At 46.3% G+C, this 13517-nt stretch overlaps 1 protein-coding gene across 1 annotated transcript in view; it reads right to left on the bottom strand.

Moving 5' to 3' along the window:
* FHDC1 (FH2 domain containing 1) overlaps window positions 1–8429 on the bottom strand; it is a 37629-nt gene extending 29200 nt beyond the window's left edge. Inside the window, exons 1-2 of the mRNA XM_065633615.1 lie at window positions 8379–8429; window positions 3325–3953 (exon numbers count right to left, since the gene is read on the bottom strand). Coding sequence (XP_065489687.1) covers window positions 3325–3807 — 483 coding nt within the window. The 5' untranslated portion in view covers window positions 3808–3953; window positions 8379–8429. The remainder of the gene's footprint in view (window positions 1–3324; window positions 3954–8378) is intronic.
* Between the last annotated feature and the right edge of the window lie 5088 nt (window positions 8430–13517).

The raw sequence follows: 13517 nt of genomic DNA, 5'->3' as shown, positions 1-13517 counted from the left end.
AAACAGAGAGAGCATGTTCAGGAGAGGGGAGAAGAGACAACCCGTTTGCTCCTTCCCATCTTCCTTCTCCTCTCTACCCCCTTGCACAGGCTCTGGAATTCACTGCACTCTTTTGCAAGCCATCAAAACACACTAAAATAGAGAAACCTACTCCAGTGGAAAACAAACAAAAAAACCCCAAACAGCATTCTGCTAAGCTGCTGATTTAAATCTGTTTACAGAGGGTCCAATGTCTGCCAGAGCCAGCACACAGATGGGGGAGGTGAAGGACCAGAGCAGAGGGACAGGCTGAAGGAGAAAGCAAGACCAGCTCTCTTGGCTCCAATAAACTGTTCCACCTGCTCCACTGCCAGGCTAGCCATATAGCCTAGGTGAGTGTATGTTGTGCCATACTGTGACACCACTGAGGGATGGGGAAAGTAAATTGGCGCATAGACTTAACTCTACACCCCCTATTTTTCAGAGGCTCAAATTACATGAAACCATAGGGCAAATTAAGCCTTTAGTCAAGGAAACATGTTAATTAATCTCCTAAGGGTTTGGTGAGGGATTGTTTACAAAAAGGAAAGCATTTGCTGTAGGAGTTTCACTCAAATCTCAAAAGGGACTTCTGTGATAATAATGATGTTCAGTGCTGAGCCTCCAGAATTGGGATTCGATAATCTGAGTTGGGTATCTAATTTCCCTCTACGAAACACCGGTGAGCGGGGAATTAAAAGGACATGCAGTTCTGTAAGCTGCTACATGGAGAAATTTTTCCAAAACTGCTCATGATTTCATAATCAACAGCGATCTCTGGAGAAAATAAGAAAACTGTCTCTCCACCACAGTCTCTGAGGGAGTGCCCTCAACTCTGGCTGATGAGTCCCTCCTCACCACTCCCACAGAAGCTACACCAGTGCACCCAGAGGAACCCCACTGAGCCAAAAGAGCAGACTCTCCAGCCACACACTTCTGTACAGCACTTTGGACACATGCTGTTTTTTTCAGATTTGGCTCTAAGCAATACTTGAATTTAGGCACTTGAAGTTATCTTGAAAATTCACTGTTAACTTATTATGACAATTAGACTAGTTCCACTATCTAAACTCCAAAGAACATTTCTCACTGTTAGACCATAAAGCACTTTCTAAATGAATTGTGTTTTACACAAAAGGAATAGAGATATTGAAATACAAGATATCTTGTCCAGGCCAGCAATGCAGCCAGGAACAGCAGTACAGCTTCCTCAGCCCCACATTAATGCATTCTCCACAAAGTAACACAGATGCTGTGTACTTCGGCCTGTCACCAACTACTTTCAACCTCCACAGGTTTTACTACAGTGAACTGAGAATAACCATCATACCATCAAAGTGAGCAGCAGTTGACAACACTGATGACAGAAATCACAAGCATTGCCTGTGCCTCAGATCTCCATACTATTGCTGAATGATGTCTGCAGTAACGCTAAGCACGTGAGCTGTTGCGTATCCTTGCTTCCGCACTTCCAGTAACACACAGCTCTTCGGGATTATCTCCTTCCCTCCTTACTAAGCAGCCAGTACTGCAAACTCCATTAACACACAAGAAATTGCTCATCACTCCCTGACACAGCACTGCGGCATGCTTGACAAAGCTTAGCAACGGAGTCGAACATTCTGTCGCTTAAGTAGCGTAACTCGGAGGCAAGTCTTGTCGCCTCACCAGCTGCCACGTGCAAAGGCACCGTGTGAGCCCTGAACCAGGGTAGACAGGCATCAAGCAGTAGGGACGCACTGGACCATTGTGTCAGCTCCAGATGGATGCACAAAAACACAAACTTGTAGCAAGGCAGGTTTTTTGTTTCCAAGGCACTGTATCTTGGAGAAACCCTTGTATTGCAGGCCTGTAATTTTAATTTCTACCCTGCTCGTAACCTCTCCAGGATGCTGAGTCTCAAGCTGCACGTGAAAACGTGTGAATTCTGGAGCACACAGGGGTCCTCTCTGCCCCGGCTACTGTACCCTAGTTTATGAAACTTACAATCATTTTTACTATAACCAGATCTTCACACATGGCAGAGAAGCTTCTAAGGACACACGTGAGGCCAGAGCTGTATACATGTGTAGGCAGTGCAGGAAGTCCACTCACTGCCATCCTGATTCCAAGGTGAGCACAGCCTGAAAACTGCGCAGAGGTTGATGACTACCTCTGGCAATGGCCCCAATTACTCCTTCCCAATGTCAGGGTTCCAGAGCCAGCAGTACACATGCCTCTTTTAAACCCCATATTTTAGGCTATGTACAACACGCACACTATCAGTACACTGGTTTCTTACCTCATCCCCGCTGATCTCATTTATACATATTCTGACTCCTACAAGATTCCATGAACTTCAAGTTCCTACTTTCTGACTAAAAACTGATATATCGTTACATCTCTTAACCCTTGCCCTCTGTATTTTGTTTACAAGCCATCATGTATATAGAAACACACCACTGATTAGATCTGCATTTCAACCCTCCAATTACTTCACAGAAAGATCACTTAATACAATTCAATTCAGGCTTCACAAAGAGTCTGTTTATAAATCAGGATCTAAGAACTAGAAAAGCTACTTATCAGTTCACTGGAGAGTGTCTTAACCTAAAAGTGCTTGGTATCTACCTTCTCACCACCAGAAAAGAAATAAGTAACAATCTTCAGACCTTCTTGGAAGGTTATTCTAGTGTCCAGAAAAAGGAGGGTAGATTAAATAAAGTTTTCGTTAGCAGGAAAGCAACATTTATGAAAGTTGAAACCTTAAAATTATCTAAATTAAATAATAAATTCCATCTAAAAATAAATTCCCTTAATCACTATATTATATTTCCTCACTGTCATACTGATACTTCCCTTCCTGATACCTCTAGGACACCAAGGGTATATACAGCATTAACTCTTGCAACTCTTTCCCTGCTGCCCGGTGCATGTCTGCATGTAAAACATTTTGTTTGCACAACAGTCATAGTGGAAGAGCTGAAAAGTTACAATACACCTGTTTCATGCTGAAAACTCAAGGGCTATTCAACAGGAGTAAATACAGATGCCTTCGGCTCCCTCCACTTCTTTATATCTATGTTAACAGGTGATCAAATCACAGCACTTAGCAACTTAAAATAATGAAACACTGTTAGTTCTTTGAAAAGCAAATGTGTGCCACTAAGGATAAAGTGTTTATCCTCCCCACCGCTCCCCTCCCCTTCAAATCAATACGAATTTGCGTAAGGATGAAATATGACAGAGAAAGAGACAAAGACAAGACAGAATTCACACCACTTCGTACAGCGTTATGTAAAAGAGAGATTTTACTGCAATTCTTACCTCCTCTTTAGTCTCTTTAAACGAAGACTTTAAAGACCGACTTCTGTGGTCCTGGGGCTTGGTTTCTTCCTGCTGCCCAAAAAGTTCCTCGATTGTCTTTGTATCAATCTGATACTGTGGTCTGGCAGCAATCGTCCAAATATTGTTTTTACCGCGGACTTGTTCTTCGGGGATAGTTTTCCAGAAAAAGCTCCGCATTCGTTTTTTTTTGCTGTGGTTGTCGTGCCCATTTACCAGTTGTGGAGGCAGAGGTATGCTTGGCCCAGGCAGCGGAGGAGGAGGGGGTGGTGGGGGCGGCATCCCCGGGGGCAGCGGAGGGGCCGGGGGTGCCCCTGTGAGGGGACATGGTGGAGGGGGTGGCGGTGCCGCAGGCTGAGAAAGCTGGGACGCTGTCGTCGTGTCGTCGCTCATTAATCCCATCGCAACTGGAATAGCCCCATTTTCTTTATCATTGACCAAGGAGAGACAATTCATAACATGCATCTTACGGCCCCTCCGAAGAGGGGAGCGTTACTTCCTCAGATGGGTCCGAAACATCGAAGAGCGAGCACAGCAGCACCGGTCTCAGGCGCTCTCAAACCCTAGTCTGCCAGCAGCAGCACAAGGGGGGACTGTGCCATCTCCACAACCTGCAACAAAGGACAATAGGGACACTCAGATCAGAGAGACTGGAGATCGTCCCTCGCACTGAAAAGACACTAAAATTAAGGTGTAACAGCTATCAAGCTTTTAAGGCAGAAAGGAGCTGCAGTGAATCAGAAGTCTTTCCTGGGGCAATCGTATAAAAATTATCCACATCAAGATTTCAAATAACTTTGGGCACCTACACATCAAGAACATGTGCAAAGGTAAGAATACCTCTTAATCACCCACAGTAGATACTGAACGCCCTTATTAGTTCAGTGCAAATTTGTAAGAGAATACATTTATCTCAAATGGTTAAAACAAATATTATCCCACTCCTAATTTTAGATTTTCTTGTAAAAGATGATTGCACACAGTTAGAACATGTAAGTACTAACTATGGTACTAGATTGACTGGATCAAACAGACTGTTTGAATCCTTTTAACTCATGGCTTAAATCCAAGCTGCATTAAAATAACGAACAATGTGCCAATGACTTAACAATCTAGCCTTATTTACTGCTTTTTTGCCTTCGTATTTTTCCACACGATTGTCGATAAGAGAAAAACAGTGTACAATCCCTAAACTCTTTATGTTCACTGGGCATAAACTTATAGCATTTGCATTGCACCATTACTGGTCTGGTTATACTACCTCCCAAAATGCACTAAGAGAAGAAAAACCACAGTTCAATTAAGCTGCCCCTTATAATCTACTTCGGTATCTATGTTAACAGAGCCAGTTCAACAAGCAGAGAGAAAGGACAGAGGAGCTGATAGTAACAGTAACCTACACATCCTAAGCCCTGTACATATGCAAAGCTTTAAATGTTTACATCTAGATTAACGCAGGAAGCAGCTTAACAGGAATCACAATAATTTTGAGAAATTTTTCTTACATTTTCACCTACTAAATGAGTATGCTGTCATTGACAGTAAACCTTCAAGTAAGAGTATGACTTCCAAAAAAAGCAGAATTTTGACAAGCCAATTCTATTAAAACAGATTTACTTCATAAGTCTCAGAGAAAACAAATTAAGGTGTTTCAAATACAGATCAATGAAGAATCCCATAGTTTTATGGAAATTTGTGAGATAGCTCTAAAAAAATTGGGGAATTTACAAAAAAAAAAAAAAAAAAAAAAAATCAAAGATACCACACATTACAAACTTAGATAGAAGAAAGACAGCCCCTGAGCAAAAATCAGTTGCAGGAAAGCTCAACAGAAAAAGCTGAAGTAATGCACTGGCACACGAACAATATCAAATCAGAAATTTGGCACTGATTTAGTCGTATGCCTCTTCAGCAGGGTTCACACAGAGCTAATAGCAATCCAGATCAATTTGACGTTGTGTAATAGTGATGAAAAACCTTCACTATTTTTGCCAGCATTCCATCATTAGAGTGTACACGAACAAACAGACGCAAGTCACAAAACAAGCCTTAGGGCAAATTCTCTCTTGGTCTGCAAGAGCTCAGACACTCTCAGCTTCACTGAAGTCAATAGAAACCAACACAAAACGATCCACTATACCCTTTTTTCTCAACAGCTTGCATAGGTAGCAACAAACTCCTCTTTCCTGCTTCAGAATTTCTAACCTTATACCTTACATTATCAAGGTATTCACAAGAATAGAAAACATATATAAAAACCTGTATGAGGTTGAAGTCACAGGAATGATGGAAAATATTTTAATGGCAGGGTAAAATGGGAAAGAGCTACAAAGAAAGTAGTCCAGGATAGAGGGTTTCAAATTTAAATCAGCATTAATACCCAGTTGCTATTACAGAGCTCTGTATGTTCACGCCTCTCCTCCCAAGTTCATGATCATAGAAGCAGAGAGGCATAAAAAGGCAGGTGCGAGGTGGTGGAAAGAGATTAAGGACTCAAAGCAATTAAGTGTTGCACTAATTTAAAGAAATACTCAACCAGGAAAAAAATCTTTTCCTCCCTACCACTCATTCAAAAAATGAAAAATCTATTAGCTAGTCTTCTACCATCACAAAGCAGCATTCAACAGTTCTTATTTTCAGACTTGGGCTCCACAGATTTAAAAAAGAAAGAAAAGAGAGACAGACAGGCTGACCGACCATGTCCCTGGGCACTGTGCAAGAACTTCCAAAAAATCTAGATGCTTTAAGAAAAATGGGATCAAATCCTAATGAAACAAAGTTGTAGGCAATGAATCATCAGAGTCCCAGCGCTAACACACAAGAATGGAAAATGACTGATCTCAAACCTGAGCGCTTCTGAGTTGGACAAGGGACACTCCTAGTGAAAGGAGTGGAGAACACGAGGTGAAGAAAACATCTCAACTTAGATGTAAAGATAGAACAGGAAAAATTGTTTTCAAGCCAACCAGCTCTCTACTGCTTTAGATGAAGTAACCGTCACCCAGAACCAGGAAAGGGGAAGCACCAGCATCTGGAAGGAAGGCATGAAAGGAAAGACAAACCATGAGAGCTAGCATTCAGCTTTGTCTTCTGACAGACATCCACCACGCAGGTGACAGAGGGCACCTGCTGGTAAGAGGATGGTGGCCTCGAGTTACCGGATACCAGAAGACTGGTCAATATCCCCTTCTGCTGCTGCGTCTTGGAGACGTTCCCGGCTCCCCCGCCGCTGCCGCGGGTGGGAGAGGACAGACGCCGGCAGCTGGGATAGGCTCTGGGCCGCTTGTTGGTATCGGCAGGTTTCTCTGAGCAGGAAGCACAGCCAGAGGAGGTGGGGAACAACGCAGCCGTTCTCACGGGGAACTACAGGTTACCGAGACACGCCGGGACCGGGATGCATAATAAAACCCAAGCAAAATTTGAACTCCTACGGAGCCTCTTCGTGCTTTTCAAAGGATTAAAGAGAAGAAAAAGAAAGGGACACAAGAACAAACGTTTAAGATGTCTCAGTTATGCTTAATTATTGCATGTTTGTTATCCAAAACAGACCAAGAAGTACAAGAACTCTCAAGTAACATCTTTACTGCACTTTTTAATTGCATCCATATTTGGCATAAAAGAAATACTTTATTTCTTTGTCTCATTCATTGTTTTAGCCAACCTAATCTAACTTGGAAATATATTTCAAAGTTAGAGGGTGGGGACAACTTTCTCCCCAGGTAAGAGGATAAACGCTCTAAAGTAATTTGTTTCTTGCAAAAAAAAAAAAGGCAGTTGCCACTGAGACGGACATACAACATATTTGCATACCCGAATTAACAGGTGAAACGCACAATGCGCTGAAGGGCATCTCATAATGCCTACTGCAAGATACTACTCCCTTTAACTCACGCCTCATGTTCTCTGCTGCCCACGTTCTGTCCTCCAAATTCTCACGAGAACAACGCCGATTTTGACACCAAAGCCCGACCACAGCATTTGGATGTCTGGGGCTCCACAAGCAGCCGCACAAAAAGGTGAGCGGAGCAACCAGTCGCTAACTGCAGATAGAGAAACTGCAAGCGCCGCCTCGCACGACCAGCCGCTGATCTTGCCAAAGCGTGTGGGTTGCAAAGAAGACGCGGCTCGTGCTATCGCAGTAGCTCAGCGCTTCACCACCCAACGCGTCCAACAGAGTCCCTCGCGCGGCACGGCCTCCCTGCAGCGCGGCTGGGACGGGAACCCCACGCGGGTTCAGGACACGAGTGAGACGGGCGGTGGGCTGAGGGTTCCCACGCCAGGCAGGGATCTCACGGCTTCTGTCAGGGCGCTCGATTCCACCCATTTCTTGTTCGGGCTCCCAGGCGCTGCGCTCGCCCCGCCGCAGGGATGGGGGCGCCAGGGGAGCAGCCCTCGCTCGGCCTTACCGTCCGACTGTCCGTCCGGAGCGGGTGTCCGTCCGGGGCGCACACAAAGGCCGGGCCGGTGCCTACGCGCCCGCCCCGCCGCCGGGACCGCCCGAGGGACCCAGAGAGATCCTCACTTCGTAACTCCCTTCAAGCGACGCCGCGGGTCACGGAGCGGCGCGCTGAGGGCTTTTCGGGGGGAATGCTGCGGCTGGACCCGGGGAACAACCGCGACCCACTCACCTCAGACTCCCGCCGGATCCCGGGCATCCTGAGGCGTCCGGGCCCGCCCCGCCCGCAGGGGGCGCCCTGGCGCCCCGCCGCCCCCCGGCAGGAGCTGCCCGACCCCCTCGCCCTTGCAGGAGCCGGGCGGGGGGCGACGCCCGCCGCGACGGCAGCGGCCCCGGCGGACAGAACCGAGGGTGCCCGCGGCAGCCCCCGCTCCGCCGCACACGCCCGCCGTATAGGCAGGGGGCGGCCAGAGAGGTGAAAGCAGCAGCGTTTTCCCGGGCCCGCTCTCCCCTCTGCCGTCTCGGGGAGGCGGACGAGGACCCACACAGGCGGCCGCGACCGCTTCGGCAGCCAGCGGGAGACCCCGGCGGAGCCCCCGCCCCGCTCCGCGCCCCTCCCGCCGCCGCCGCCGCCGCTCACCTCCGCGCGCCGCTGAGCGCCGTGTCGCCGCCGCCTCCTCCCATCGCGCCGCCGGCCCGGGGGGGCGGGGCAGCGCGCAGGCGCGGGCGGGGCCGCGGCAGGTGACACCGGCGGGAGCGCCCCGGGCTCCGCCCGCGCTCACCCTGGCCGGGGGACAGCGGCCCGGCTCCGGCCCGGCACGGCCGGGGGACAGCGGCCCGGCTCCGGCCCGGCACGGCCGGGGGACAGCGGCCTGGCTCCGGCCCGGCACGGCCGGGGCCACCGAGGCGCCTGTGCGGGAGCGGGGCAAGCTCCTGGTAGAAGTAGTGGTATATAAATACACATATATCATAGAATAGTTTGGGTTGGAAGGAACCTTTAAAGGCTATTTAGTCCACCCCCTCTGCAATGTGCCAGGACATCTCCAACTAGATCAGGTTGCTCAGAGCCCCATCCAGCCTGGCCTTGAGTGTCTCCAGGGATGGGGCAGCTCCCACCTCTCTGGACAACCTGGGCCAGTGTTTCCCCACCCTCATTGTAAATAATTTCTTCCTCATGTGTAACCTGAATCTCCTCCCTTTTAGTTTAAAAACATCACCCTTCATCCTGTCGTAACAGGCCCTGCTAAAAAGTCTGTCCCCATCCTTCTTATAGGCCTCTTTTAAGTACTGAAAGGCCACAATAAGGTCTCCCTGGAGCCTTCTCTTCTCCAGGCTGAACAACCCCAACTGTCTCAGCCTGTTCTCATGGGAGAGGTGTTCCAGCCCCCTGATCATCTTGGTGGCCCTCCTCTTGACCCTTTATCTCATATCTCTATTTCATCGCATATCGCTCTCTCATTTGCCACAAACTATCACTGAAATCGCAGCCCCCTGATCATCTTGGTGGCCCTCCTCTTGACCCTGGGAGCAGGTAGGCAGGACAGGTGTGCCAGTGTGTCTCCAGCCTCCAAAGTGAACCGTGTGAGAGAACTTCAGATAAATCTAAAATGTGATCACAGCCCTGGGTTATGTCACACTACGCAGCTTACATGGCTTGTGGACACCTGAAAGCCAAAGTACCATCTGTAGGTTATACAGCAAACAAATACATCGTTCTAAAATATTTTGCTGAGAGATTCAATCACATTTCAAAAACAAAACCAAAAAGAGTGAAGGTGAAGAACTTCACTCAAGTAAACAGTCACAGCTGCAGGGAACAAGCAACGCTACTTTTTACAGCAGGTCAGTTCGGAGGCAGAATCAGAAATATTTCCTTGCCTGAGAACAGAGGGAGAAAAAAAACCTCATCTCCAGCCTTGCACAATCAGCTTCTGAGCTGAGCACATGAGAGAGAAAACACCACCGTGGCACGGCCAGGCAGGAGCAGGACAGAAGCGTGTCTCACCTCGGTGTGGGGTGCCGAACGTGCACCCCGCTGCCTCTGCCTGGGGGTCAGGAGGCAGGAACCGGAGGCAGAGTGGGAGGCCAGGCAGCATCCCCCAGCCCCAGCCTTAGAGCCCAGGCCTGTGGTTGCTGAGGTTACATCATCCCAGCTTTTGCAGCCAGAGATCTCACCTACTGGTTTGGCAAGACCACCTGTTTGATTTTAAAAAAAAAAAAAAATCTAAGGAATGCAATGTCAGAACCTGCTCATTTAAAGCTTAAAATTCAGTGCGTAGAAGCAGTTCAGCTGCAGTAAGTGGCAATTGACATCATGTCACACGTCTGCGCTTGGCAGGGCTAGCAGCAGCTGCGGAGGACACGCTCAGCTTTGGGCCAGCACGGATGTTCCTCGAGAGTGCTGGGTCACCCCAAGGTCGTCTGTAAGGAAGCACATTGCCGCTCGGACTGTAGCTGCTTGTGTTGGAACCAAAGAGGCTTGTTTTCATTGCTGCCAGTCGCGAGCACAAATGTTCACTCAAAAAGACGGAAAGAGCAAGCCAAATAAGAGACTTGCATAATGGCTTTGTATTAAAAAAAAAAAAAAAAAAAACACAACACACCACCACACACAAAAAACCACACCAAAACCCAAACAGGGCAGAGGACCTGGGAACCAGTCCGAATGTAAAGTAAACTCTTAACTTTTCCTCACCCTGTGGGTTTTTTTCCCCAGAACTTTTCCAAACACAATGTTAGCAAATTAATTTCAAGTTTTTAGCTCCTCTCCCCCACAACACTCAGCAGGCAAAGATTTTGCCCACATGGCTAAAATTCATCCAAGTTACAAACAACTGAAAACAGGTCTTTGCAGTAGGAACTATTAAGCAACGTTAATAATAGGTAGATTGAACAGCCCCACCTATAATAAGCAACAAATGCACCTCCCTAGAACAGATAGCACTTAGGTGGGTTGGTGTACTATGAAAACAAATCCTATTGTTAATATTTTAAGATTTCTAGTTAATAAAATGCTCCTCAAGACAGTTTTCAAGATTACTGCTTCTTTTAAGTCATTTTTTTTCTTATGACAGAAAAAAGTGTTTTGTAAATTCTGCTTTTCTTTAGAGCACAAAGAGCTTCTAATGCTTTAGGCTGAACACGAATTTAGTGATTGAACAGATACAATGGGAACAAAGTAATTTATACCACCTGAACAAAAGTTGTCATCATCTTCATTATAAGCCTGCATTTCTACAATGTTCGGACAAAGCAGGAGAGGAAGTTAATTGTCGCAATCTAGTCACGTTAAAACCAAGTTCTATTTGGTTTCAAAATGAGGCACTGTGGTAGTTAACCTCTTGAAACAAAACCCTGCAATCAATTACCACTATCACATAAAACTAGCATGATGCATACACATATGCAAGAAAGGCAAATCAAGACTGAACAGGCAACACTAGTTTTCAGCATTAACTCGTTTGAATTTACAGCCTTGAGTACTCTTTAAAAGGCAGCAAGGTGTATAATTATTTTTTTAATTAGCACAGTAGGACACAACATTTGTTAAGTACCATTTACTAGGAACACATTGTTGATAGCTGAACTGTTCCTGACTGAACCAATGGATTTACACTGGCACAAACAGTAATAACAGGGCAAACCCCAACTAAAATTTGTTTCAGGTTTACTCTGTTCTATATCTGATCTCTGCACTTAATTAAGAAATATTATCATACAGCCACAATGGTACCTATCTAAGTTCTACCAACCAATGGTGCAAGGGAACTCTGGAAAGATACTCCTGATCTCTTTTTCTGCTTCTCCTGGAATATCAAATATTCAATTTTTCCCATAGCTATTATCTTTTAAAATGGGTTCTCAAAGAGATGAGACAGATGATTTTTGCTCAGAAGACAGGTTTTTTTTTCCGTCGACAGTGATTATAAAAAGTCGAACATATATTTTGCTGAGGATAAGTATTTAACAGAAATACACTGTCAACAGCAGAACAGCACAGAATTGTTGCTGCTCCTGCCTCCTTAATTTTTATTTTTCTTTTTAGAAAGTCAGCTGAAATGTAAGAAGTAATGCTTTTGTGCCAGCGCTCTCAGCTGTAGGAAACAAGAGACTTGCAAACCATAGATTGTGCTTTTATGTCCAAAGCTGTTGTTCTGCAAGGTTCATATGCTGCTTCTTGCATTTGAGTATAGGGACTCTGATGAAACAGCAACACACCATTTTTCTTTTCTACTGCAGCTCTACCAATTCACGCCATCCTTCTCCAAGGCTACTTGCTACTCTTATGCTACAGAGTAAGGTACTTCTTTCAGTAATTTCAAACTATTGCTATGGTGACACACCCCATCTACCTGGCCACCTGGTTCCCATATAAGACTAACAGAAATTAAAAGATCTTGGTGAAAATACGTGCAGTGAGGTGAATGAGCCCGCTGTCACAGACACAGAAATGTGCTTTAACACCACGACATGGAAAGAACACAGATATGTCAAGAGCTACTAACAACGACAAGTAAGAAGGAGAACAATCACACAGAATCACAGAATGCTAGGGATTGGAAGGGGCCTCAAAAGATCATCTAGTCCAATCCCCCTGCTGGAGCAGGAACACCCAGATGAGGTTACACAGGAAGGTGTCCAGGCGGGTTTTGAATGTCTCCAGAGAAGGAGAATCCACAAGCTCCCTGGGCAGCCTGTTCCAGTGCTCTGTTACCCTCACTGAGAAGTTTCTTCTCAAATTTAAGTGGAACCTCTTGTGTTCCAGTTTGAACCCATTACCCCTTGTCCTATCATTGGTTGTCACCGAGAAGAGCCTGGCTCCATCCTCGTGACACTCATCCTTTACATATTTATAAACATTGATGAGGTCACCCCTCAGTCTCCTCTTCTCCAAGCTAAAGAGACCCAGCTCCCTCAGCCTTTCCTCATAAGGGAGATGCTCCACTCCATCATCTTTGTGGCCCTGCGCTGGACTCTCTCCAGCAGTTCCCTGTCCTTCTGGAACTGAGGGAGGGGCCCAGAACTGGACACAATATTCCAGATGAGGTCTCACCAGGGCAGAGTAGAGGGGAAGGAGAACCTCTCTCGACCTGCTAAGCACCCCCCTTCTAATACACCCCAGGATGCCATTGGCCTTCTTGGCCACAAGGGCACAGTGCTGGCTCATGGTCATCCTGCTGTCCACCAGGACCCCCAGGTCCCTTTCCCCTACACTGCTCTCTAATAGGTCATTCCCCAACCTGTACTGGAACCTGGGGTTGTTCCTACCCAGATGTAAGACTCTGCACTTTCCCTTGTTATATTTCATTAAATTGTTCCCCGCCCAACTCTCCAGCCTGTCCAGGTCTCATTGGATGGAACACAATGAAATATAAACTAAGCAACAGTCAGCTCCTCTGCAGATCTTCTCATCAAAAAAATAAACTTTCAGTTTGATACAACTTAGCTGCCAGTTGTTGGATAGTTTTGGGGTAGGGGCAATCACAAAATATGAAAAGATTAACAACTAATTAAAAAAATCTGTGACTAGTACAACCTCCACATCAAGCATGCAACATAGAAAAGATAACCAGACTTTAAAAAAAACCCTAAAGATAATTGCAGATGAGGAATGCTAAATAATTATAATACCTTATGGTTCTGGTAACACCACAATAAGGAAGAAGAGTAGATAAGCATAAAACACAAGCTGAACCTGCACCACCCCCCCCCTCTTCAGTTCAAACCAGAGTTAAGGTGAACGTTTAGCTTTCCTTTTATATTACTTTGATCATTTTTT

Source organism: Caloenas nicobarica, chromosome 4, assembly GCF_036013445.1.
Source record: "Caloenas nicobarica isolate bCalNic1 chromosome 4, bCalNic1.hap1, whole genome shotgun sequence".
NCBI classification, from domain to species: Eukaryota; Metazoa; Chordata; class Aves; order Columbiformes; family Columbidae; genus Caloenas; species Caloenas nicobarica.
Note: the sequence above shows the minus strand (reverse complement) of the source record. Positions and strands in the feature narration are given on the sequence as shown.